Source organism: Hippopotamus amphibius, chromosome 1, assembly GCF_030028045.1.
Source record: "Hippopotamus amphibius kiboko isolate mHipAmp2 chromosome 1, mHipAmp2.hap2, whole genome shotgun sequence".
In the NCBI taxonomy this organism is placed as follows: domain Eukaryota; kingdom Metazoa; phylum Chordata; class Mammalia; order Artiodactyla; family Hippopotamidae; genus Hippopotamus; species Hippopotamus amphibius.
The window spans coordinates 211,013,438-211,041,416 of record NC_080186.1 but is presented as its reverse complement, the minus strand read 5'-3'; the positions used below and the strand labels follow the sequence as shown (position 1 = coordinate 211,041,416).

General features: G+C 33.6%; 1 protein-coding gene across 5 annotated transcripts in view; it reads left to right on the top strand.

Moving 5' to 3' along the window:
• Positions 1–27,979, top strand: part of XRCC4 (X-ray repair cross complementing 4) — a 244,613-nt gene that overhangs the window by 15,899 nt on the left and 200,735 nt on the right. For all 5 annotated transcript variants that reach the window (XM_057739892.1, XM_057739906.1, XM_057739898.1 and 2 more), the window contains 2 exons: positions 5,028–5,176; positions 11,530–11,705. In XM_057739892.1, coding sequence (XP_057595875.1) covers positions 5,038–5,176; positions 11,530–11,705 — 315 coding nt within the window. In that variant the 5' untranslated portion in view covers positions 5,028–5,037. The remainder of the gene's footprint in view (positions 1–5,027; positions 5,177–11,529; positions 11,706–27,979) is intronic.

The window sequence follows — 27,979 nt, the reverse complement described above, 5'->3', positions numbered from 1 at the left end:
AAATGTCCTTTTAACATTATTGAGATTAAAGCCTTTTATATTATTGTGAAAGTAGGATTTACTGACAGGCATCTGGAATATTGGATTTTAAATTAATTTTTTTCTATAATTAGAAATTTGTCAGTTTCAAATATGCTAAGAAATAGCAGTGAAATCAGTTACTGTTTTAGAATAATTCTAAGTTGCATTGATGCTAACAATAGCCAGGTTTCTTCAGGCACATTTAAGAAGAAATAATCTGTATGAATGTGTGTGTATCTTTGTGTGTGTATATAAATTCTAAAGAGGCAAAAAATGGCCTTCATCAATAGTTTCTATTGCCTTTCTCCCTCCTAGATTTGTGAGTTTTGGGCCCAATTATGTAAGCCTCCAAGTATGTCTTTTTCAATGATTGGTGTAGAAAAACAGTAACTCACATTTTCCAATAATTTTCAAATTTAAGAATTACAGAGCATGTGGGTACTTTACTGCATGTTAAGTGTATTGACTAATTGATCTAAAAGAAAGTATTTACAAGTGGATGAAGCATTTCAGAATTGAGCACATCTAGGCAAAGAACTCAGTGTGGGAAAAATTTTTGACTAAATGAAATATTTGAAAATAATTGTATTTTTTCAGTGATTATGATGTAGTCAAACCTACAGATTCACATATTTTAAAAATGTTAACATACTTAATTGATGCAGCTAAAATATGGTTATTTTATAACTTTTTTTCATTGCGAAGAAGAATAAGTAATTTTCTGAGTAAACTTTAGGTAGATATTAGAATTATTGCTAACATTAATTTAGAGGTATCTTACACTCTTAATTTTAGATTTTGTTTTTCTTTCATTCTGGAAGTTTCTCTACTTACTTGTTTTTTACTGTAAAATAGTACAGCTTTAGCATTCTATAATTAAACATTCCTCTCACCTCCCAGAAGATAGAGAATTAGTTTTGTTTTGTGAAGATCTGACAGAATGAGTTGTTTTTATTTTCATATTCATTTGTTAATTGAGAAAAGTAGGATGCTTTATTTATGAGAACATAATAGTTTTAAATTGAGAAAGTAAATTAAAACAAAAAATTTGGCTCATTAAAACTTAGTTATCAATAAAATGTCAATTAATAAGTTACCTTTGGATTGTCATAGCATATTATTTATATTGGTCATAAGGATTTGAGGCAGTTTTAAACTTTCCCCCAAATAAAAGATTAAAGAATGTTCTTTTAGCTTTTTAAGGATCATCTAGAAAGAGATTCATGCTATGGGATTAAAGAATAATTCTCTCTAGTTTTTCATCTTTGAAGTGTGTGCTTTGTTCCTGGTTTGACTTTTTATAATGTTTTTTCTTTGCATATTTGTAATTTTTAGGGTATTTCTTTAGTTTTGTTTGTTAGCTTCTATAGCTTAAGCATCTCTTAATGAAGTGCACATGGCCAAAAAATATTCCAGTATTACAAAGAATAAACTTTTTTGCTTTGAACTAAATAATATGTGTCATACTGCTGTCTGGTAAGTCTGAGGTCAATCTGGGCAAGATTCTAGAGTGAATTACCAGAAGAATAGTTTTTGAATTAAGAGAAAAATAACTCAATCATTAGAAATGAGAAATCACTAAGAAAAAAGTCTGTCTTAATTTCTTTCTTTCTTTCTCTTTTAAATAGCATTGTTGGACTGGCAGAGTAGGTAGGTTTTGCAACGGACCTTCTTGATATCCTTGTGACTTAAATGGAGGTATCAGCAGTACACTGACTTAGTAGTAGTGACTGATGTTTAAGAGAGGCTTGTTTCTAATGGCAAGCTACAGAAGTCTATGCTTGAGCTTGTTCTGCTCAACATTTTACAGTAATGATTTTAATATGAAGAAGAGAGGTTTATCAGTTTATCAAACTTTTAAATGGCAAGGTCAGTGAGAGCTTATACATGTGTTGGGTCATAGTAACAGAATCACTATCCAGTGTAACCTTAACAAGCCAAATATGTAGCCTGAAATTGCACACCAGCAAAGAACAAACAAAACAAAAATTGAACCTTATACACCCATTAGGCCACATGATTTATGATAAAGGTAACATAGCATTGCAGTAGGAAAGGACAGTCTTTAATAAGCAGCACTGGGTCAATTAGATATCCATGTGGAAAAAATATATTTTGACAATTGATGTACAAAAATCAGTTCCAGATGGATTGCATATCTAAATGTGAGATACAATTATAAAGCTTTTAGATAAACATAGGAGAATATCTTGGTGACCAAAGAGTTCTTAAGTAGGACAAAAAATAAATATTTTGATAAATTTTTAAAAATATTTATTTATTGGCTGCGTTGGGTCTTTGATGCTGCACATGGGCTTTCTCCAGTTGCGGTGAGCGGGGTCTGCTGTTCATTGTGGTGCGCAGGCTCCTCATTGCAGTGGCTTCTCTTGTGGAGCATGGGCTGTAGGCATGTAGGCTTCAGTAGCTGCAGCACACAGGCTCAATAGTTGTGGCTCACGAGCTCTAGAGCACAGGCTCAATAGTTGTGGTGCACGGGCTTAGTTGCTCCATGGCATGTGGAATCTTCCTGGAGGAGGGATCGAACCCGTGTCCCCTGCATTGGCAGGCAGATTCTTAACCACTGCGCCACCAGCAAAGTCCTAGATTTTGATAAATTTTAACTTCATGAAAATTAAGAACTTCTTTTCATCCAAAGATACCATTATGAGAGTGAAAAGATAACTGTAAAAAGGAAGAACAGTACATATATCTACAAAAGGATTCAAAATCCAAAATATAAAGAATAAATCAAAAAGAAAATATATCGAGAACACCAGTAAGAAAAATACAGCTGAATAAAAACGTTGGCAAGATTTAACAAATACTCCACAAAACAGGATGTTCAAATGTGCAATCAAGATATGAAAAGACCTCAACATCATTAGTCATCAGGGAAATGTGAATAAACCACAATGTAATACTATATACCCACCAAAATGGCTAAAATTTAAAAGATGAGAAATGTTTGTAAGGACATGGAGTGATTAGAACTCTCACATACCAAGTGTGTAAATTGGTACAAACCTTTGAGAAAATTTTTGGCTGTGTTGTATTAAAAGTCAACTTATGAATATCCTCTGATCCAGAAGTTTCACTTGTGGGTATATACTTATTTGTATGAGCCCAACAGGAAATCCTAGATATTTGGTAGCATGTTTATGGCAGCACTATTTGTGATAGTCAAAACCTGGAAATTACTCAAATGCCTGTCACTAGTAGAATGGATAAATAAATTGTACTTTGTCCATATAATGGAATTTTGTACAACCGTGAGCATAATCTACAACTCTAAGAAACCATATGGATGCATTTCTCAAATGTAATGTTGGACAAAAGAAGCCAGACACAAAATAAAATGTGCTGTATGATTATATTTACATGGAAGTACAAAAATACTCCCAACTTTCGGGACTTCCTAGGTGGCACAATGGGTAAGACTCTGCCTGCCAATGCAGGGAACACGGGTTCAATCCCTGCCCCAGGAAGATACCACATACCATGTGCCGCAACTATTGAGCCTGCGCTCTAGAGCCTCTGAGCCACAACTATTGAGCCCATGTGCCACAACTACTGAAGTCCATGCACCTAGAGCCCCATGCTCTGAAACAAGAGAGGCCACCATAGTGGGAAGCCCGTGCATCGCAGTGAAGAGTAGCCCCCACTCGCCTCAATTAGAGAAAGCCCATGTGCAGCAATGAAGACCCAACACAGCCAATAAATAAATAAATAGATAATTAAAAAAATACTCAAAACTTTAATCTCTGTTAGGAAAGTGGTTATTTTGGGGACATAATGGGGGGGGGTCATTGTGAAAACTAGTTCTGGGGTGGTAATGTGCTGCTTCTTCATCTAGGTACTGCTTATATGGATTTGTTCAATTGTAAAACTTCCAAGTTGGCTTTTAGATGTATGTACTTTTGCCTGGATATAATACTTCAATATAAAATTTTAAAAATGCAAAAAATACATATAAGGTCATATCATCTGTGAACAGAGATTATTTTACTTCTTCATTTCTGACTTGGATGTCTTTTATTTCTATATCTTGCTTAACTGCTTTGGCTAGAACTTCAATGCTATGCCAAATGAAAGTGGCAAAAGCTGGGATCCTTGGCTCACAAAGTTACTCTGATTTTAAAGAACTTTTGTAATATTGAACCTAAAGATTATGAGAAGAAAATTTAAAAGACAAAACATTGGTCTCAGTTTAAGTATCATACTTTTTTTTCTTTTTGGCTTTTCCCCCTCATTTTATGAATTGGGCCACATGTACAAATAGTAGCAGAGCTGAAGAAGAATCAAATCCCTTCGTATTATAAATGCTGTTGTGAACAATAAAGTCTGAGAAAAATAAAATCTGATCTTCATTATTTGTTTCATTAAAAAAAAGTGCAAAAAAATGTTTATTGGCCTCAGGCTGTAAGAGCTTGATATAATCCATCTCCATTACAGGGTACTTCTGTCTTAGTGACAGAGTAAGTCCTGGGAGCCCCTTTCTAAGAGAAGGCATGGTAGGATATGGCCAACTCTTGGGTTCTGAGATTTTCTTTTCCTAATTTTTATGCTTACTCTCCTTTTTCATTTCACACAGTCTTTCTCCAAACGGAGACTAAGAACTTGATCAAATTTATCCTCACTAATTATAATCAGATTCCAGTCCTGAGATTATTCCCAGATCACTCACAGAAGTTCTTGTGACCATTTTATTTGTTGTAGAGAAAGAGGCTATTGACTCTTGGGGAAAATGTAATCTTCATATTGTTGGTGGTAGTAATTTTTATTCAGCTACATAACTTGGGCAAATCATTTGCCATTTATGAGCTTCTGCTTTTCTTATCAGTAAAAATTGTGAATCAATATTGAACAGAACTGTGATTTACTAAGTTTGATGGTTGGTTTTACTTATTTCCTTGGTACTTTGTATAGCTAAGACCAATACAGAAAACACCACTACTTGATAGTCACAGATTCTTGCAAAAAATATTTATTTTTTTCTTTTATAACAGGTGATCAGAAATGGAGAGAAAAATAAGCAGAATCTGTCTTGCTTCTGAACCTGATATAATTCATTTTCTACAAGTTGTTTGGGAGAAAACACTAGGATCTGGTTTTGTTATTACACTTACTGATGGGCAGTCAGCATGGATTGGGACAGGTAATATTAAATGTGAATTTTTTAAAGAAAAATTTCAATAATATGCCAGTCTCTAGTCAGTAGAGATACCTTCAAATTAAAGTGTTTCTTTAATAGGTATTGGTTAATATTAACATGATTGCTTTTACTTGTTATTGCTATCTGTTACATACAAATTTGTAATATTAATGCTATTTTCCATAAGTAATATTAATAGAAGGATAGAGAAATAACCATTTGAGGCTTAGTACTTGGAGTTGGTTGGAATTTTTTAAATGATCTCTTTATACAAAACATAAAAAGTAGTTTTTATGTGTATCTTTTCCTCGGACCCTAGGGAAATATTGGGAGGCACAGGAAGGTGGGTTGACTAGGCCAAGGCTTGGGGAGAGTAGGGTGGTGGTGGTTTTCTTTTTGTTTCATATACTTATATTGCTTGAATTATTTTCTAGTGACCATGTGAACATTTTCTAGTGAACATTTGTAACAAAATGAAGCAGAACTAATAGCCTAAAACTTTATAAACCAAAGTTCAAACTTATACGTGGGATTTTGGCTGTTATTTAATGAAATGGACTTTTAGGGTTTTTTTTAATCTTTGGTAATAATCTTTTTAAAGAGGTTAATGGCCCTGAAATCATTTATGGATCATTGCAGAAGTAAAGTCAAAATATGTAGAATTATGTTTTACTCATATAGTAAAGTTTTAATATACTTCTAAAGTATTTTATTGAAATTTAAAAAGCTATTTCTACAGTTATGTAATAATCATTTCTAGACTTATGTTGTAAATGATGTTTTAGTAAAATAATTTTGTCATGTTAATTTACGTGCTACAATCAACTTTTGGAATATTCCCCTAAAATTTATTACTATAATTATTATTATATCACCCTTTAAAATCACAAAACATTGTGAAGGTTTGTGTTTTTCTTGAGTGTTACAAATTCTGTTATACAACGTAGTCAAACTGAATTTATACTGAAGTGTTTTGGAGTTTTTAAATTTTTTTTTTATGGCAGGGAATGTGGAATGTTGATATAAGTATTATTGTAAAATAAAGAAATTTCAAGGATAATGTTTGTAGTACCTGTTATGGTATCTATTTAAGCTGTAAATTTCTATGTAAGAGAAAGAAGTTGTTGGTTGGTTGTTGCAGTGCAGAAGTGGAGGAAAAATTGTCAGGTTAGCTCTGTGTATGCTGGTGAAGGTGTACCCAAGTGACAGTAGCTCTGTTTTGGGGTGAATGGTGCACAGGCTTAAAGACCATGGCAATAGGTTAATGCCAGTTTTCTGGGAGAAAAGAGCAGTTCCAACAGCACAGCCCAGGAGGCAGGTCCTAGGTGATGTAGTTGGTTGTATGTAAGGAATACTGTATTTATAACTTAGATATTTCCAATTAACAAATGGTTTATTCTGTATGATGAGAAGTTATGGTCAGATGGATGACCATGAGGTATTTTAAGAGCCTTAATTATCAAAGAAAAAGATTAAATTTTGATGTAGTCAGTAAACCTCATTCACCAAGACAAAGAACAATAATATGTTGTTTGAATTTTTTTAATATCATTAAGGACTGGGAAAAGAAAAAGAATACTCTAATTAACTCTTAAATCTCAATTTAAGCAGAGATTTAAGTTACCTTTACATTTATGGAACATTTTGTTTGTATCATACAAAATGTGCTGGCAGTTGTTCTTAATATCATTGATATGAATATTGTTTCACTAGCCTACATCCATTGAGAGCAAGGGACACATTTGATTTGTCAACCACTGTTCGTAAGTATCTAGATCAGTAGTTAGGGCATACATGCTTGATGGATATTCTTTGAAAGAAAGTATGAGAGGGTGCCTCAAATATATAAAACTGATTAGGAAAAAGAAGAAAGAAAACCACTTATTTTAGAGTTAGCATTTAGTTTAATGAAAACTCCAGTTTCATATTTACTTGTTGGCATTGATCATAAATGCAGTATGTTTTACCATTTGTTTTTTAGCTACTGAAATTTATTGTGACAAAAATGTGATATCAAACTTCTGTATCCTCTGGATTGTTAACATTTTGGCTTCCTGTAGTAAACAAGTTTTCAAACAGAACATTTTACAGTGCACTGGATATGGTCATTTATTTTCAAAGATATTGAAGTTTGAAATCTCACAAATGTTTAATACCTTTTACCATTCATTTCTATTTTCTTGTGTGAATTTCAGGGACAAAATATATAACCAAATAATATAACATTGTTTTCATGTTTAGTTAAGGCTTTTACATAAATACAATTTGGTTTGGCACTTTACAGGTAGACAATAACATGATTGAGAACATTGAAACAATTAAATAATTGAAACATGAAAATGAATTTCCTTCCTATACCTCATCCTGTTTTTTGTACAACTTTTTGATTTCTGCAACCTTCAATTTGGATAATTTTTTTTCTCTTTTCATTTCAGTGAAGTTAAAAGGATGTGGGGTTCCTTTTAATCTCCCACACACTAAACTCATTGATTTCTTTTCCATTAGCAATGTTTTATCTAATGAATGTTTTGGGGTCTAATTATCATGTGGTCTGTCATCACTTCAGCATTATAAAGGGTTATATCACAGGGTTAAGTCACAAAGTGGGTTAATGATCGATGACTGTTATTTGACTTTCATAAGAATTGCAGTCAACAGTAAGAAACTTATATCATCCATCTCTGGAGTAAGGTTCATTGTAAAGTAAATTAAATTTTATTGATATGTTTATTATCAAATAATTGTATCTGCTTATATTTGTTCTAAACACTGATATATTTGATGACCTGTATGGGGAGATTCTGTGACAGAGCTCAGTAGAAAAAGGATTTTTAATGAATGAAGTAGTAAAGTGGGTCTGTGATGTGATGACTTATTAAGTCTGTGTGGCTTCTCAGCTCCAACACAAACTTAGGATATGCAGTCTTTTGGTTCATTATACATTAGGATCCAAAGCAAAGAATCTTCTTCCCTTACTTACATCTTCACCTACCCACAAATAGTGTTAAAGTGGTGCTTTCTTGGATCCTACCTGTCCGAGAACAGTTCCTTGTTTTTTGGTCACGTTGGCCTGCTCACTTTTTATGCCATATTATGTTGTTCAGCTGTATCCTTACTGAATTTTATTATTTCCATGGCTTTTATCCCTGGTCACTGAGGTTTTTAAAGGAGCATTGAATGCTTAAAGCTGTGCTTCCTTCAGCACACAATTCAAAACCTGTGACCAAGTTGTTTTCCTAGGATTGAAGTTCTAAACAGGCAGGCAGAATTTCATGTTGACTGTTAGAGGAAATGTTCAAATAAATTTTTCTTCTTAAACTGGAACCTTTTTTAAAAAACATATTTTCCTAAGGGGAGACATAAATAGAAATAATTTCCTTTCATATGTTTTTTTCCTCTCAAGAATGGAATATTTCACAACACTAGCCAATGCAGCATTCACAGATGGAGTAACATTCAATGATATCTAAGATAGCTTCTAAGAGGGTATCTGAAAGGATGTCTAAGATGTTAACACTTGAATGAAGTCTCCATAGGGCTGACATTTTTGTCTGTCTAGTGGTTGTATCCCTCATGCTTAGAATAGTGCTTGGCACATAGTAGATGCTCATTAAGCAGTTTTGCAATAAATGAAGTGATTCAATAAATTCTATTAAATATTTTCAGAAAGGTATCTTTTCATTGTAATGAAATTTAGAATACTTTTTACTAGATATTTTATTAGTAGACATACTTTATTATTTTTTAATTTAATTTTTATTTTATATTGGAGTATAATTGATTAACAATGTTGTGTTTGTTTCAGGTACACAGCAAAGTAATTCGATTATACATATACTATATCCATTCTTGTGGATTCTTGTCCCATATAGGTTATTACCGAATGTGAAGTAGAGTTCCCTGTACTGCACAGTAGGGCCTTGTTGGTTAGCTATTTTATATATAGTAGTGTGTATATGTTAATCCCAAACTACTAATTTATCCCCTCTCCCTTTCCCCTTTGGTAACCATAAATTTGTTTTTGAAGTCTGTGAGTCTGTTTCTGTTTCGTAAATAAGTTCATTTGTATCATTTTTTTGCATGTTTTCTTGTAAGTTTTTCTATAGTTGCATTAAAGATAGTTTCTACAGATTATTTCTCATTTCTCTGAGAAATCACTTTTCTCTCTAGGTACTTTTAACTGTTCAAAATTATCCAAACACAAAATATGAAATTATCCCTTAGATAAGAAGCGTTTGCCTTCTTATTTCTATGTTTTTTTCAGAAGAGCTAACTGGTACTTGAAAGGCCACTAGATTTAACAGTTGTGATCATCTTAAATATGTGTGTGCTTCAGAGAGAGAAAAATGTGCAAGTATTTTAGAAGCTGCAAATTTATACAAGAATAATTTTATTCTTACCTTTTGTCAAAGGCTGTGTTGACTCATATTTTCAATATCAGAACTTATTAAAAACTGATCATGAAAAATATGTGGTTGCATTCCCAGACTCCCTTCCGCATTGCCTGTCATGGGGCTTCCAGACACTTAATGAGATATGGACCAAAGTTATGAAAAGCTGTTATATTTTTAGAGATTCTTTAATCAAGATTTTATTGTTTCTGTAATGTTTCATACTAATGTGTTTTTTAATACTTTACCACTTACCTACTTCATGACCCTAGACCATTACTTGATCTCTCTGAGCCTCACTTTTATCATTTGTAAAATGAGAATATCTATCTTTCAGTGTTGTAAGGAATAAAATAGATAAATGTAACTTTTTAATAAAAAAGTATAGGACCATATGGGTCTTTCATCATTGTGGTATCCTTAGTTGATATGGGAAACCACCGGACCACACATACATAAAACAAATATTAGATTAAATCTTGTAATTTTAAAAGCATATAAAGACACATTGCAGACTTTGAATGTAAAAAAGGGAATTCCCAGGTGCCATGTGTGAAGTGGTATCTGGAAACCAAATTGGTTAATGGGAGCTAAAGAACTATAAATTCGTGGAATATCTGAACTAGATACACATCTAAATGACTGTGGGTTGTACCTAAGTGGAGTGGCCTGTTGAGACTGCAGGCCTCTTAAGGAATTAGAGCTGAGCTCTAAAGATAAAGAAAGCAACCTGGAAGTGATCCTGTTAATAAAATCTTTAAAGAAGACAAACAAAAAAACTACTCTGGCTTGGAGGTACAGCATAGAATCAGAGTAGTCACTAAGGGCTATGAGGAAATTAAAAGTCCTAACAGAAATCAGAATCCTGTCTGCGTTATGTATGTGTTAGGGGTGGGGGGTTTAAATTTGAAGTGTCTTAACTTTGCCACAAGTGTAAAAACCAAGTGAAGAAATTAACTTTCAAAACTGGTGCAGAACTGGTGAAACCTATAGGGACGCCAAGAAAGGCCAACCAGCAGCCTTCATTTAAGACTGCCTCTGCTGTCTTAAATGAAGAGCACTTGCTACTCTGGCTAGAGGAGAGCCATATTCAAACCTCACAAAGCATGAAAGGAAAAAAAGCGGAACGAGAATGTCAGCAGCTAGAAGAAATGGAATTAGTACCCTAGGAACCTCGCAAAGGCACTGATTTGAATGAGATCTTAAGTGTATTTATGTCCTTCAAATATTGAAAAGAAGAGTGTGGCAAGAACAAGATACTATGAAAAAGAAACAAAGATGATATCTAAAATTGAACATGTAATTATTGAAGTAAATCTCTATGGGTGAGTAAAATATCAGCTTTAAATACATCTAGATGAGAGAATTGGAAACCAGATATATAGTACAATGTATGCTGTAGAGGAGACAATAAATATTAATTCCCTTCCCTTTCCTTCCTCTTCAGTCCCCTTCATTCACCGTTTTTATTGTTGGCACATAATGAGATGAGAATAATGAACGCCATTTTACTTTAATTTGACTCTGCCCATGTGAGTGAGAAATAGACTATAGACTATTTAATCTCTTTAATAATTGAGGCAAGGAAGAAAGATGTTTTAAAATACTGAGCTTATTAATTATTTTAGGAAATAATTTCTCCACTATGACCTAGGAGCAGACACACAAGATGATTGTTTCTGCGGTAATTTATAATCCATGTATTTAATCTGAGGACAGAGAAAGAATGCAGGGAGTCTAATGCTTTTGTATGAGATTTGAGACAAAATTAATGTATTTCTCAAAAATTATTAGTTCAATTAAGCGGTGTAATTTGACTTAAAAATTTGTGATGTGGGCATTGATTTTACTTTTTGTTTAAATTTCTGTTATGTAAGTAATAAGTTAGTAGCAACAGGTAAGTGCATTTATTGTTAGAAATTTATTTTCAGACAAATAAGACTTTTTTATTACTGTTTCTCATAGTTTGTGAATCAGAGATTTCCCAAGAAGCTGATGACATGGCAATGGAAAAAGAGAAATATGTTGATGAACTGAGAAAAGCGTTGGTGTCAAGAGCAGGACCAACTGACACATACAAGTTTAATTTTTCGAAAGAGTCTTGTCATTTCTCCTTTGAGAAAAACTTGAAAGATGTTTCAGTAAGTAAAACTTTCCATAATGTTATAAGTGGTAAAATGTCAGAGAGTGCTTATTGAGAAATTATGTAAGTAACTAGCATATTATTCCCCGAATACCTCAGAAACAAAAGTTTGAAAAGTGGTTGGTTTCCAAGTTGGAAAAATGCTTAAAAGTTACAGTCAGTAAATGCTTTATATTAATGAATTGTGAAAAATAATTATTGGAAAATATATTTCATTTTTAATGCTTCAAAACTAAGTATTATTGAGATAATTACATGAATGAGCAGTTCTGAAAAGTGGCGTCAGAAGTTTTAGACTGTGAGACAAGGCTTATTGAAATGAGTTTGGGGAAATACTGATTTTTGAGAGAGAAAATAATATACTTTTCTGTTTTCTTCTTTATTAGAATGTATTTGCAATTACAAAATGATATTAGTTAAATGTAGTAAGACATGATTAGAAATTAAGGTATTTTATTTATATTGTCAAACTTAGAAGTATTAAAATAGAAATAACTTTCAACCCAAGCTTTCCAAAGTTTGCATGCTCTATGGACAAGGATATCTGCTACTTGTTCTATTCAGTTTCTACACCAATTCAGATCAAGGTTTATGTATCAACAAGTGTACAACTTACTGTTTGTATATTTTAATCCAAGTTTATGGTATAATTAGAGGTTGAATCATTTGCTTTTTGTCAGTAGTCTATCAATCAGATATGAGATCTATAGTAGAAGAAAGAGAGGGAAATCTTTACTAAATTAAGTTTAAACAGTTATTGACAGTTTGTGCAGAAACTAAATTGAGTTAAAAAAATTCTTTTTAAAAAAACTTTAATTCAGAATGATTAAAGGGATTTCACCAATTAGAGAACATTTGAAGCAACAGATGGAATCATTACTTTGAAATATATATTATACTATATAGAATAATACAGAGAGCCTGGCTTCAGTAATTATTTCTGAATAATTTAGAATTATTCTGAATTATTTAGAAGATACATACTTATAGTACTTCGCTGCCAATTTATGTAAGTTTCAATATGCTGAGGTCCTTAAGACGGTAATTTAAAATACGGTAAGGTTTGAACTGACTATTGAAATTTTGTTATCACAAAGTGTTCTTTCCTGTGGCTCAAGTACAATCAAATGATGTTGTATACTATGGAACTGCTGAACTGTTTCTTCTAATATTTTGAAGCAGATCATTGTCGAATTGGGTGTAATGCCATTTCCCACTCAACAAGCATTTGTATGTAATGACTAACATTATTTCATGCAGCCAGTTTCTGGTTTTCATCTGTTTTGTGTACACTGATGCATAGCAAATTAAGACTGTGAGAGTATTTTTGGTACTTGAAAGGCTTTTGGTGTCTTTGACATGGTGAAAAGAAGGATTTGGTAATTGGGCATGGATGGAGTACTTGCCATGTTTAGTTGCATCTTGCTGCCTTTGTGAAGAAAGTCCTCATAACTTAAGTTGTTTACAATTGGTTTGTATCAGACTCAAAAACTGTGACAGTAATTCTGAAAGATAGCTTGCTTACTACCCTGAAATTAATCAACTTTATCAGAGCCAAAGCCTTGAACCACTAGCTTTTCAACAGGTTTTCTCAAAAAATGGAAACAAAGTAAGAGATTCCTAGTAACGCAGAAAAGTGTTGGTTCCATAATGAATATGCCCTAAAGCACTACAATGCAGTTTAGATAACTGCCTCATTACTTATTCATTTATTAATTGGCCTCTGAGGAAAAGAAAGGCTATTCTCAGAATGGTTTGACAAGGAGGAGTTCATAACTTGGCTTACTTGAGAGATATTTTTGGATGTTTGAATGAGGTAAAACTTTCATTATGAGGTGGTGCAGTCAGCCTTATGGATGCAGATGAAAATCACAAGTTTATTTGGCCAAACTTCCATGGGAATCTTCTTAGTGCTTTAGGATGTGCTTCTGCAAATTGAATTTCAAAGTGACAGTATCTTGTAAATTAATCTGCTGGCAAAAATATGCAGACAATTGGAAACATGGCAGAATACTTTTTAAGGCTAATTTTGCTTTGAATGACCTAAAAATTTAAAAGGAGTTTGTAATCCTTTCCTTGATGACACAGACATTGTTGCCAAAAATGAGCTCCCACACTTAGAAGAGAAGAATGAACATAGAGTCAACTCAAAAAGTTATAGTGAATTCTGTTCTGTTGTTGACGTAAGGTTACTTTCCCATGGCAAAGAGTATTTTGTGAGTTCTAAGTATATTTGCTACCAGTTTCATACCTCTTAGAGTCAGGGTTTTTGGGCATTTGTTGTCATGAATCAAGAGTTTTATATGTCTAATTCTGTGTTGGAGATCACTGCATATTTTGAAAATTTTGGTGTATTTAAGTCATATAAGACATGAAATTTATATTTGTATCAAATTTTCTTTTTTTCTATTTTTTAAAAAAGAAGTAACTACTAATTTTTATATTCAAGAAGATCTGGGTTTTTTTTGAAATATTACCTTGTGTTTTATGAGAGTGAAATAATTGTCAATTTCCAAAGCAATGAAGTATTTAAGATGTATAATATGTATGTTGATGTTTATATATGGGAATGGGCCCATAATTTTCATGAGATTGCTTTTGAGCTCGTAATACTCAGAATTTCATTTGTGCTCTCATTAGCTTTTCCTTACAGATAACATAGATTTTTAATTTTAGCTTAATTCTCATTGGGATAAATGTTGAATGGCCAGTTGGATGCTAACTCTTTTTCTCTGTACAGTAAAAAACCTCTGGGACCCTTCCTGCCCATCACCAGAACACTTCAGTTGGTAGTAGATTGTTCTGGATGCACGCATACTCTAGTACAAGCATTTAAAACTCATTCTCTCTTCACTATTATAAGTATTGTCACCCACTCAGGAGATTATCATGTACTTTCTGTCACTGTTTTCCCTCTGCCTTTCACAGTTCATATGGATTTTGCAGTATATGCTTTGTCATGCAAATGATACATCCTAATTAAAAATGTCTTCCTCTTCCTCTTTCACTATTTTCTCTGTTCTTTCAGAAAACATTTTCATTCATGAGCCACATAAAAAAGACCTAATTATTTTTGATAAGAGTATCCTGGGGCTCATAATTTAGCTTTCTCATACGTCTGTTTTCTCATGTATAAGTTTTGAAGTGATTTCTTGGGTTCATTCCAGGTCATCTAACACACAGTAGTTTTATGTTTCCAAAAATAGTCCTAATGAAGGAAAGCCATGAGGTTTGAACGAAAATTAAACATGATAAACACACATACGTGCATACACACACGCGCGTGCACACACACACACGCACGACAAACATACACATAAAAATTGGCTTAAAAAAATTGGCTTTAGGTCTCTATTAGAATTATAATAAAATTTATTTGCATTTTCTTTCCCTTCCTCTCCCCTGCCCCCACCATCAGATACTGGCTTTGGATACAGTTAGACTGAAAATTTGATGGCTTAAATAGCATGGAGGTTTGCTTTTCTCTGATGTAATGATCCAAATAGGCAGGCCTGGGTTAATACATTGGTTTTATGATGTTGAGGGTCAGGTTTCTTTAATCATGTCACTTTGCCATTTTTAAGAGGGAGTTTTTATCTCATGGCCACTCATGCTCACCTTTCAGGCAACAGGACTGAGTTAAAGAGGAGATAAAGCACATGTGCATTTTCTTTAAGACCATCACTCTAAAGTTGCATGCATTACTTTTGCTCACATCCCATTGTCCAGAACTAAGTCACATGGCTTTAACCTAGCTGCAAAGGAATCTGTGAAGTCTAAGCTTCAGCTGTGTCCTTCCTATGCCCAGAAATTTTCAATTTTCAACACTGTGTAAAAAGGGGAAGGTGGATGTTGAGGAACAATGAGCAGTCTCTGCATGTTAATGTTTAAGAGAGATTGCAGTGTCATTCAGTCATTTAGAAGGGTTCACTTTTATTGTTACAGGGGTCTTTCTCTTGTATTTTTCATTACAAATAATTGTTTCAGTTGTTAAAAAAAATGTCACAACATATAGTAAGGTATATGTTAGTTTGTATCTTACTATATGTCATAACTTTTTTTTAAGTGGAAAATGCATTCTAAGTTCAAAGAGCCTTCCTACATTTAACTTACATTTCACAGATATATAAAAATGAAGTAAAATAAGTTAGCCCAAAGCAGTCAAAGTTGTGTTTTAAAACAGCAGTCCCAAATCCTATATTATTGCCATGTGTCCCTGTGGTTTGGGAGACTTTGAAATCAAAGGGGTATTTCCAGATGAAATATCAGAATTGAAGCATTTGTTATGGTACTCTGCCAAAGACTTTGTCAAAAATAGTAATGATTTTCAGGTTTGTGGGAGTATGGGTTGCAAATGTGTTGTTTGAATGCCTCAAAAAAGAAAAATTATAGTATTTATTTCTATGATGAAAGTATTTGTTTACATCTGTCATTTTTGTATTAAACACTTTATAATTCCTGACCTTTTGGAATGTGGAAATTAAATCAGTAATGTAAGTGGTGCAGAAATCCTGCTCAAAGTACATGTTTTGTAGTTAAGCCATAGAAAAGACTTTAGAATTATTACTTTAAAAATAATTTTTAGTTATACAGTTTTATCTTTGAGAACTCATTTTTTCTTGTTTCATATTGCTGTGCTTTGATTTAAAATGTTTTCTTCTTTTATAAGAAATACCTCAAGGTCATTACATTTTAATTTTTTCATTTATTCCAGGATTTTTCAGAAAAGAAACAGAGTAAAAACAGAAGTAGGAAGTAGCATATAAAAACTATGCTCTAAGAGAACTTCTGAATATTAATTATACTAATATTTGCTTATTACTTTTCAGTTAATCTTTTTTTCAGTTAACATGTACTCTCACTTCATCCTGTGGCCTTGGAATTGTCACTAGTTGTATGTGAGGAAACAGTTGCTAAAAGCATAAGCAAGTTCCTAAGGAAAGTGGAGGTAGTAAGTTAGGTAGGGTAGAATCCAGGCCTCTGTCAAAATCAATTAAAAATTTTTTTGTTGTTGTTTAGGTGTAATGTACATACAATAAAATGTACCTGTATTAGATTCAAAGTTTTCATCAGTCTAGACAATTCCTTTGTGCCTCTTTGAAGTCAGTCCCCAGTTACTCCCTTTATTCCTCAATCTGCATACTCTCTAGGCTCCAGGCAACCACTAAACTGCTCTGTCACTACAGATTAGCTCTATCTGTTTTAGAATTTCATGTAAATGGGACTGGACAGTATGTACTCTTGCATGTAACTTCATTTACATAGTATCATGTTTTTGAGATTCATTATTATATATTGTGTGTCAACAATTCATTCCTTTTGAATATTGGGTGGTACTCCATTGTATGGATATACCAAATCCACTTTTTGATGGCTATGTGGAGGTTTCCAGTTGTGGGCTACTGTGAATAAAGAAGCTATATACATTCATATATAAATCTTTTTATGGGTATATTTTAAAAATAGCTTTATTGAGATATATTGTGCATAGTGAAAGTGTATAATTTGATAGATTTTAAAATATGTACATACCCAGAAACTGTCATCACAATCAAGGTAACGAACAAATCCTCATTCCCCCCACAATTTTTTTGTATTCCTTTGTAATCTTCCTCTCCCACCCCACCATATCTCCCCACTTAGTCCCGAGACAACCACCTATCAGCTTTCTATAACTGTAGGTTATTTCACATTTTCTAGATTTTATGTAAATGTCATCCTACAATAGGTACTTTTTTTTTTTTAGTCTGGCCTTTTTCACTCAGCATGTTAATTTTGATTCCTCCAGGTTGTTGTATGATTCATTAATTTATTACTTTTTTTTGTTTATTTACTACTGAGTAAGTATTCTGTTTTATGGATATACCCCAATTTGTTTATGCAGTCATCTGTTTTTTTTCTTTTTTCTTTTTTTTTTTACACTTTAAGTATATGCAGTTTATTGTATGTCAACTATATCTCAATAAAAGTTCCCAAAAAGAGATACATCAGAATAATAAGTAAACATGTTATAGGTATATAATGTTAATAGTGCTAACCACAGAAATTGTGACGATAAATTAGAAAAATAGTAAAATAAAAGCAATACACTTATGTAGTGAGAGTTCTTACTATATAGTATTGCTGAGATGTATTTGAAATATAAAAATAAGTTCATACCTATGTACTCGTAACATCACCTAAACATGCAAATATTTTAAAAGAGAAAAGTTTTTTAAGTATATTGATTATCTACTTAAGAAAGTACTTTGTGGCACATTTATGTAATAATTTTTAATACTTGCTAAACTTGGTTTTAGTTTTACAGATTTTACTTAATCTTTTTTTTTTAAGAACTTTTATTGAGATACAGTTAACAGACAATAAAAAGCATATATTCAGAGTGTCCAATTTGGTATCCCAATCTCCCAATTCATCCCCCCCCCAACCCTCCCCGCTTTCCCTACTTGGTGTCCATGTGTTTGTTCTCTACATTTGTGTCTCTATTTCTGCCTTGCATTTCCTCTTTCATAGTTGTTAGCATTTTCCTTATGTATTGAGGTGCACCTATATTGGGTGCATATATATTTATAATTGTTATCTCATCTTCTTGGATGGATCCCTTGATCTTTATGTAACGTCCTCTCTTGTCTCTTGTAAAATTTTTTATTTTAAAGTCTATTTTATCTGATGTGACTATTGCTACTCCAGCTTTCTTTTGATTTTCATTTGCATGAAAATCTTTTTCCATCCCCTAACTTTTCATCTGTATGTGTCCCTAGGTCTGAAGTGGGTCTCTTGTAGACAGCATATAAATGGGTCTTGTTTTTGTAACCATTCAGCCAGTCTGTGTCTTTTGGTTGGTGCATTTAGTCCATTTACATTCAAGGTAATTATTGATATGTATGTTCCTATTTCCATTTTCTTAATTGCTTTGTTTTTGTTTTTGTAGGTCCTTTTCTTCTCATGTTTCCTGCTTAAAGAAGTTCCTTTAGTATTTGTTGTAGGGCTGGTTTGGTAGTGCTGAATTCTCTTAGCTGTTGCTTGTCTGTAAAGCTTTTGATTTCTCCTGTCGAATCTGAATGAGATCCTTGCTGGGTAGAATATTCTTGGTTGTAGGTTCTTCCCTTTCATCACTTTAAATATATTGTGCCACTCCCTTCTGGCTTGCAGAGTTTCTGCTGAGAAATCAGCTGTTACCCTTATGGGAGTTCCCTTGTATGTTACTGGTCGTTTTTCCCTTGTTGCTTTTAATAACATTTCTCTGTCTTTAATTTTTGTCATTTCGACTACTACATGTCTTGGCGTGTTTCTCCTTGGGTTTATCCTGCCTGGGACTCTCTGTGCTTCCTGCACTTGGGTGGCTATTTCTTTTCCCATGTTAGGGAAGTTTTCAACTATAATCTCTTCCAATATTTTCTCGGGTCCTTTCTCTCTATCTTCTGGGACCCCTATAATGCGAATGTTCGTGCGTTTAACATTGTCCCAGAGGTCTCTTAGGCTGTCTTCAGTTCTTTTCATTCTTTTTTCCTTATTCTTTTCCACATCAGTGATTATCACCATTCTGTCTTCCAGGTCACTTATTTGCCCTTCTGCCTCAGTTAATTTGCTGTTGGTTCCTTCTAGTGTATTTTTCATTTCAGTTATTGTGTTGCATATCTCTGTTTGTTTGCTCTTTAATTCTTCTAGGTCTTTGGTAAACTTTTCGATCTTTGTATCCAGTCTTTTTTCAAACTCCTAGATCATCTTCACCATCATTATTCTGAATTCTTTTTCTGGAAGGGTGCCTATCTCCTCTTCATTTAGTTGTTTTTCTGGGTTTTTATCCTGTCCCTTCATCTGGTACAAAGTCCTCTGCTTTTTCATTTTCTGTATCTTTCTGTGGCTGTGGTTTTCAGTTCCACAAGACGAAATGCTGCTCATACTGCTTGATTCTGCTGTCTGCCCTCTTGTGGAGGAAGCTATCTGGGAGGCTGGTGGGTGCTTCCTGATGGGAGGGACTGATGGTGGGTAGGGCTGGGTGGGCAGAGCTCAGTAAGACTTTAATCTGATTTGGTGAGCAGAGCTCAGTAAAACTTTAATCTGCTTGTCTGCTAATGGGTGGGGCTGTGTTCACACCTTGTTGGTTGTTTGGCCTGAGGCTACTTAGCACTGGAGCTTACAGGCTCTTTGGTGGGGCTAATGATGGACTCTGGGAGGGTTTACGCCAATGAGCACTTTTCAGAACCCCTGCTGCCAGTGCCCCTGTCTCCTCGGTGAGCCACAGCTGCCCCCCACCTCTGCAGGCAACCCTCCAACACCAGCAGGTAGGTCTGCTTCAGTCTCCTATGGGGTCACTGCTCCTTCCCCCTCAGTCCTGGTGAGCACACTTTTCTGTGTGCCCTCTAAGAGTGGAGTCTCTGTTTCCCCCAGTCCTGTGGAGGTCCTGCAATCAAATCCCGCTGACTTTCAAAGTCTGATTCTCTGGGGATTCCTCCTCCCACTGCTGGACTCCCAGGTTGGGAAGCCTGACGTGGGGCTCAGAACCCTCACTTTAGTGAGTGGACTTCTGTGGTATAACTGTTCTCCAGCTTGTGAGTCACCCACCCAGCATTTATGGGATTTGATTTTAATGTGATTGCGCCCCTCCTACCATCTCATTGCAGCTTCTCCTTTGTCTCTGGATGTGGGGTGTCTTTTTTGGTGAGTTCCAGTGTCTTTCTGTCAATGATTGTTCAGCATTTAGTTGTAATTCCAATCCTCTTGCAAGAGGGAGTGAGCGCATGTCCTCCTACTCTGCCATCTTAATCCTATCTCAGTCATCTGTTGACAGACATTTGGGTTGTTTGTAGTTTTGGACTATAAGAAATAAAGCAACCATGAATATTTGTATACAATCTTTGTATGGAAACATTTCATTTTTCTTGGATAATACATAGGAATAGAATAGTTGGGTTAAATGATAGGTGAACATTTAATTTTTTAAGAAGCCATTATACAGTTTTCCACTGTGGCCATACTATTTTACATTTCCACCAGCAATATATGAGAATTTCAGTTCCTCTATATCCTTGTCAACACCTGTTATTTTAATTTTAGATATTCTAGTGGCTATTAATAGTATTTCATCATATTTTAAATTTGCATTTCCCTAATGTCTAATGATGGTATTTGCCATCAGTGTATTTTCTTTAGTGACATGTTTGTTTGCTCCCTTTACACAGTTTTTATTGGCTTGCTTGATTCTTTATTCAATTTCAAAGAGTTCTTTATATATTCTGCACACTTGAACAGATATATGATTGTTCGTATTTGTGAGAGAAGAAAAGAAATTCTTAATTTTAAGGAAGTCCAATATTTTTCTTTTATGAATCATGCTTTTGGTGTCATATCTGATAAATTGTTGCCTAAGCTAAGTTCACAGTGATTTTCTTATAAGCTTTCACATATGAGTTTTATAGTTTTAGGTTTTATATTTTGAGTCTGTGACACATTTTGAGTTAATTTTTGCGTATAAGACAAGGTATGGATTAAAAAATGCAATATCCATTTTTGTATATGGATATTCAGTTGTTGTTGCACCATTTGTTAAATTCTTCACTGAATATTCTTGAGCTCTGTTGAAAATCCCTCCATTCTGTTTCGTTGATCCATTTATCTCTATGCCAACTCCATATTCTCTTAATAACCTAGGTTTATAATAAATTCTGAAATTGGGTTGTATAGGTCCTTCAACTTTGTTCTTTTTCAAAGTTGTTTTGGATATTCTACATATTTCACATTTTCTTAAGATATTTAGAATCAATTTGTCAATTTTTACAAATAAATCTGCTGAATGCATTGAATCTACATAATTGACAATAATGAGCAAGATATATCTTTCCATTTATTTGTGTCCTCAGTGGTTCTCTACTGGGGAAGATTTTTTTCTGCCAGGGACATTTGGCAATATCTGGAGACATTTTTGATTGTCACAGCCAGCAGCAGCTGCTAGCGTTCAGTGGCTAGAAGACAAAGATCCTTCAATGCACAGGGCAGGCTTCCAAAACAAAGAATTATCTGGTCCATAATGTCAATAGTGCCAAGGTTTAGAAAAAGGGATTTAGTAGTCCTTAGTCATTCAGCACTTGTTTGTAGTTTTCAAAGTATAGGTCTTGTCAATCTTTTATCAGATTTATAACTCTGAAGTGAAAGCTGAGGTCATTGATTTGAGACCTTTCTTCTTACCCCATTTAGGTATTTTAGGATCTAAATATCCTTCCAAGTGTGACTTAGCTGAATTTCACAAATTTTGATATGTCATGTTGTCATTTCCATATAAAGTACTTTCTAAAATTTCCTTTTTGATTAAATCTTCACTCATGAGTTATTTAGAAGTTTGTAATTAACTTTCCATTTTTTTGGATATTCCATATATTTTTCTGTTATTGGTTTTTAATTTAGTTTCATTGGTGTTAGAAAACTTTATATAACTTGAATCCTTTTAAATTTATTTGGACTTATATTGAGGCCACAAATTTGATCTCTCTTGTTCAGTGGTCTTTGTACACTTGAAAGAAATGTCTATTCTGGTGTTTTTTGCTGGATTGTTCTACAAATGTCAATTAGATCAAGTTGGTTGAGCTTGTTGTTTGTTTTCTATATTCTTACTTATTTTCTATCTACTTGTTGTACCAGTGACTGAGAATGTATTCAAATCTGTAACTGCAATTATGGATTTGTTTATTCTCCTTGAAGCATAATCAGGTCTTGCTTCAGGTATTTTGAATCTTCGTTATAAAGTGCAAAATGTAAAAGTTTATGTCCTCGTGATGATTTGACCCCTTTATCATTATAAAATGACCCTCTACCTCTTAAAATTCTTTGATCTAAAATCTACTTCCAGCTTTCTTTTGATAGGAGTTAGCATGGCGTATCTTTTTCCATCCTTCTGCTTTTGACTATTTTTGTCTTTATTTAGATTGGGTTTCTTTTAAGAAATATATAGTCGAATTTTGCTTTTTTAATCTAATCTGGCAATCTGCATCTTTTACTTTGGGTATTTCAGGCATTTACATTTTATATGATTGTTGATGATAGTTTTAAAATCTGCTGTCTCTTTTTGTTTCACCTTTATTTCCTTGTTTCTCTTATTGTGTATTTTTTTGGACTAAAGTATTTTTTATGATACTATTTCATCTTTTTGGTTGTTACTCTCTTACTTAGTCCCAGCTTCCCCTTCCCCCAACCCCATGTCCTCAAGTCTGTTCTCTACATCTGCATGTTTATTCTTGCCCTGCCATTAGGTTCATCAGTACCATTTTTTTAGATTCCATATATATGCATTAGCTTTCGGTATTTGTTTTTCTCTTTCTGGCTTACTTCACTCTGTATGACAGACTCTAGGTCCATGCACCTCACTACAAATAACTCAATTTCATTCATTTTTGTGGCTGAGTAATATTCCATTTTATATATGTGCCTCATCTTCTTTATCTATTCATCTGTTGAGGGGCATTTAAGTTGCTTCCATGTCCCAGCTATTGTAAATAGTGATGCAGTGAACATTGTGGTACATGTATCTTTTTTTATTTTATTTCCATTATTCTAGGAGGTGGTTCAGAAAGAATTTTGCTTTGATTTATGTCATAGAGTGTTCTGCCTATGTTTTCCTCTAAGAGTTTTATACTGTCTGGCCTTACATTTAGCTCTTTAATTCATGGCGGCCTGGCCTGGTGAATTCATCTAAACCAAATTACCTCTCAAAGGCCCTATCTCCAAATACCATCACATTAGAAGGGGTTATGGCTTCAACATATGAATTTTGGGGGGAAACAAACATTCAGAGTTTTTTTGCTGGTCCAGAATATGTCTCTCACATTGCATTTAATGGTCTCTATTACCTTTTAGTCTGTGAAAGTTCTCCAGTTTTTGTTTTTCATGGTTTTGAAGAACACTGGCTGGTTATTTTGTCTGACATTTTCTGATGGTTAGGTTGAATTTATGGATTTTTACAAGAATATCGAAGAAATGATGTTCTGTCCTTCTCAGTGCATCATATTAGGAGGTACATGTTATCTGTCTGCATTATTGCTAGTGATATTGAATACTTGATTAAGGGGGTGCCTGCCAGGTTTCTTTCCACTGTAAACTTGCTATTTTTTCCTTCTGCTGTTAATAAGTATCTTGTGTGTAGATAATATTGAGAGTGTCCAATATCCTATTTTTCATCATACTTTTATCCACTAATTTTAGCATGCATTGATAATTTTTGTCTCCCACAATTATTACTCTGATATATCTAATTGTGACTTTCTAGTTTGATCATTCCTTTACTTTATTAATTGGAATTCTTCTCTAAGGAGAAATTATTTCTTCTTTTCCATTTATTTATTCAGTTATTTATTTATATGAGTATGTACTCTTATGAGTACATTTACTTAATTCTATGGGTTAAATTACTCTCATTATTTATTTTGTTCCTCAAATTGTCCTCCATTTTGCCATTAGGAACTTCTTCAACTTTCATGTCTTTTAGATATGTCTCCATTACTTTGAGCCCTTCCTGACTTTCTGGAACCACAAGATGTACCAGGCTCATCTTGTCTTTCTTAACTCAGCCCTGGAATCAACCATTTATTCAAAGAGCAATAGTTCCTTTTATTTAAGATTATATGTTGTAATCAATATCTGGGTACTAGGTATGCTTCTTGCTACTGAGGTGCCATTGCTTCTAGGCCCTCTCAGCAAACTAGCAGAGCTAGCAAATACATGTTTATGCTTATAAATATATGTGCACACATATGCATTTCTGCATCTGTATATATGTTAAAAGCCTTTAGTTCAACCCAGTGTCACAGAGTTTATTCTAGCCTTGCCCTCTTCCTTATTTGCAACTTCCTCTGACAGTGAAAAGTCTGACTTTCATTACCCACAATATGTTTACGTATTTACTTAGTCCTAGTATATATGTAAAGTAGTTTCAGAATTGTTTACTCATATCCAAGTGAAAAACAAATTTTCTAAATATAGTGCACTATTTGTATATTGTTCTTTTTCTCTTTATCCTTACAATACACATTTAAAATATGATTTTCCAAAATGTCTTAAATTAGTTCTGTTCCTTCCCATCCTTTCAGTGTACCTATTTCATTTTGGGTTCAACTCACATTCTGATTGATAGAAATTATTTAGTTTTTGGATGTGAACAATTGGAGGATCAGATGTACAAAGGTATATTTAGAAAAGGGCCACTTCTCCCTCATCCCTACTGCCCTTTTCCCATTCCTATACTTCTTTCATTACGTTCCCAGCAGCTCCTCTAGGTAACCAAACTCATTAGATTCTGGTTTACCTGTCTCGTATTTCTTTTGTACAAATGCGCATGTATATTTTCTTATATTCTGTTCTTTCTCATATGAAGTGTAGTATGCTATAAACACTTTTTTTTTTTTTGCATTCGATTTTTTCACATAACAGTGTGTCCTGGAAATCACTCCATGTCATTCATAAAGATTTTCTTCTTTCATTTTTACAGGCACTTCATATTCCATTGTGCAGAAATATAAAATTTTCAACTTCTCTCCTGTGTATGAGCATTAAAGTTGTTTCCAGTATTTTGTAATTCAAACAATGCTGTAGTGAATTATTTATCTATTTTTGTATTGTTGAAGGTTTATCTTAAGGGTAAATTCCCAGATGTATGATTGCTAGAAAATAAGTGCATATATTGTTTTCTTACATATTGCCAAACTCCCCTCCGGAAGAGCTGGACCAGTTTGCATTACCATCGGCAACATATGAAATTGTCTGGTTCCCCACAGCCTCACTAACAGAATTATACTTTTTAATTTTTTCCAGTCTGATAGGTGCAAAGTGTTAATTTGCATTTCTCTAATTTTGATTGAATTTAAACACCTTTTTATATGTCTATGGGCCTTTTTTTAATCTTTTTTTTTAATATGGTCTGTTCATGTATTTTTCATTTTTTTCTGTTGGGTTTGGTTCTTTATACTTGAAATTTTAAGAGCTGTTTCTATATTAGAGACATTAGCCCCTTGTGTGGGTATTACTTGTTTTAAGGTGTTACAATGAGATTTATTCAGTCAGTGTGTTTCTTGGTGTTGAACTTCCCAAATATTAATCTGAAACAGGTCAGTCTTAGATATTCTATATAAATAGTACTTAAAAAATAAGGCTATTTCAATCTCTGTGACAGAAATGAATCAGATATTTTGGTCACCTCTGTAAGGTCCTTGTTATTCTCTAAATATCTCTTATGTATACTATCTTATGTAAAGTGCATATTTTTGTGGGTATGTGAAAATGCCTTATTCTTCAAGTTTTCACTTACCTTCTCCTTTTTTTCAAAACGGTATCACCTTTCTTACTATTCCTATAGATCTTCTACACTATTTCATAATTCAATTTATCCTGAGTTGTATTCAGCTTATAGCTGCATAAGATCTGGGACCTTGTAATTGTCATATTTCATTTCTTTACCATGCTTAGTAATGAGAATGACCACTGTATGCCCTACTTTATGCCACATGCAACCCTGATGATTTTATGAAATAGGTCCTGTTATCCTCTCACTATTATGGATGAGGAAGCTAACATTCAGTGGTGTGTAACTTATATGGAGCCAAATAGCTAGTGAGTGGCAGAGCTAGTGACTTCAAAAGCATATGGGCCGGAAGTTGTATGGCGGGGGGAGTCCAACTCGAGGATGGAAGATGCCTTGGAGGACTGGGGCGGGGAGGGTGGGGGGGACTCGAGGGGGAGGAGTCAAGGAAGGGAGGGAATACGGGGATGTGTGTATAAAAACAGATGATTGAACCTGGTGTACCCCCCCAAAAAAATTAAGAAAAATAAAAAAAATTGGAAAAAAAAAAAAAGCATATGGGCCAGTTACCATGCTATATATAATGTCTCTTAATTTGGGATGTAGTTAATGTGCTCAAATTTTTATTGAGTTGATTTATTAAAGTTCCAAGTCATTCACGATATTCCAGGTGTAAAGTTGGGAGGGCGTTGGCTAAAGGAGCAGCAGTAAATGGAAAGAGTCATGGCGAGACGAATTGCACATCCGCATGCAGCCAGTATATGATAAGCTAATGTGGCCAAGTTTGTAAGGATCTTTGAAGTTTTGTCAGAGTAAGCTTCCTTATTTTTAAAGAAATTATCATTAATTTTGATTACACTGGTAAAAGTAGCTCATTCTGTACATGGCTACTGGGTAGATGACATCCCTGAGATGCCCATTTCCTTTGTATGTTGCTTCAAAATTGTTATTTAGAGATCTCAGCTGTGATTTTATTTTTATTTCTAAGTGCTAAATGTTAGACATTGTTAAAATTTCCTTCAGATAAATCATTTGTTCAAATAATTTTACAAATCCTGCTTAGCATAAATTTTTTTTAATAGGTTTGCATATTAATTTGAGATACATTACTTAGGATACAACTTCATTTATATCATGTGATCTTTTACACTTCATACCTCTTAAATATAGAGATTCAAATAGTTTTCAGTGACAAAATACTTTTTGATGAAAAGTGACAACCTTTTTTTCATGTTATTTTACAGCCTCCTTACAATCTGCTGGAATAGGTATGATTATTTGTAAGGTGATTCAGAGATTAATATAATATACCTATTCCAGTGCTGTTTTGATATTTGGAGAATCACTTTTATTAGTGTTTTTTTTTTTAACTTACCATTATACCAAGAATACTTAGGTATAATAAAGTCTGTTGAACATTTAAATTAAATGAAAATATATTGGGTTGGATAAAAAGTTCATTTGGGTTTTTCCATTGGATGTTATGGAAACGAACTTTTTGGCCAACCCAATAGAAATGTAATGTAAAACAGCTGTTAATTTTTTTTTTGGGGGGGTAGCTGTTACTTAATTTTATTTTCTTTAACTTAAAAATGTATTTATTTATTTATTTATTTGGCTGCACCGGGTCTTAGTTGCGGCATGTGGGATTTTTGTTGCCTACTTAATTTTAAAGATGTAACTTAATATCACAAGTTCACGCAACTTGATTAACTTTTAATTTAAAAGTTATTTTAAAAAAATACATGACTGCTAAAAGCAAAAATTTAACGTTATACTATGGGATTGACATTTACCATTTCTTGTTGCTCCTTATTCCTTCCAGCTGATCTGTGTTCCTATCTGATATCATTTCCTTTCAGACTAGATACATTGCTCTAGCTTTTTTTGTAGTGTAGGTTTGCTGGCAATGAGTTCTCTTAGTTTTATTTTATCTGTAGTTGCCTTTATTTTGCTTTCAATTTTCAAGGATCTTTTTGTTGGGCAAAGAA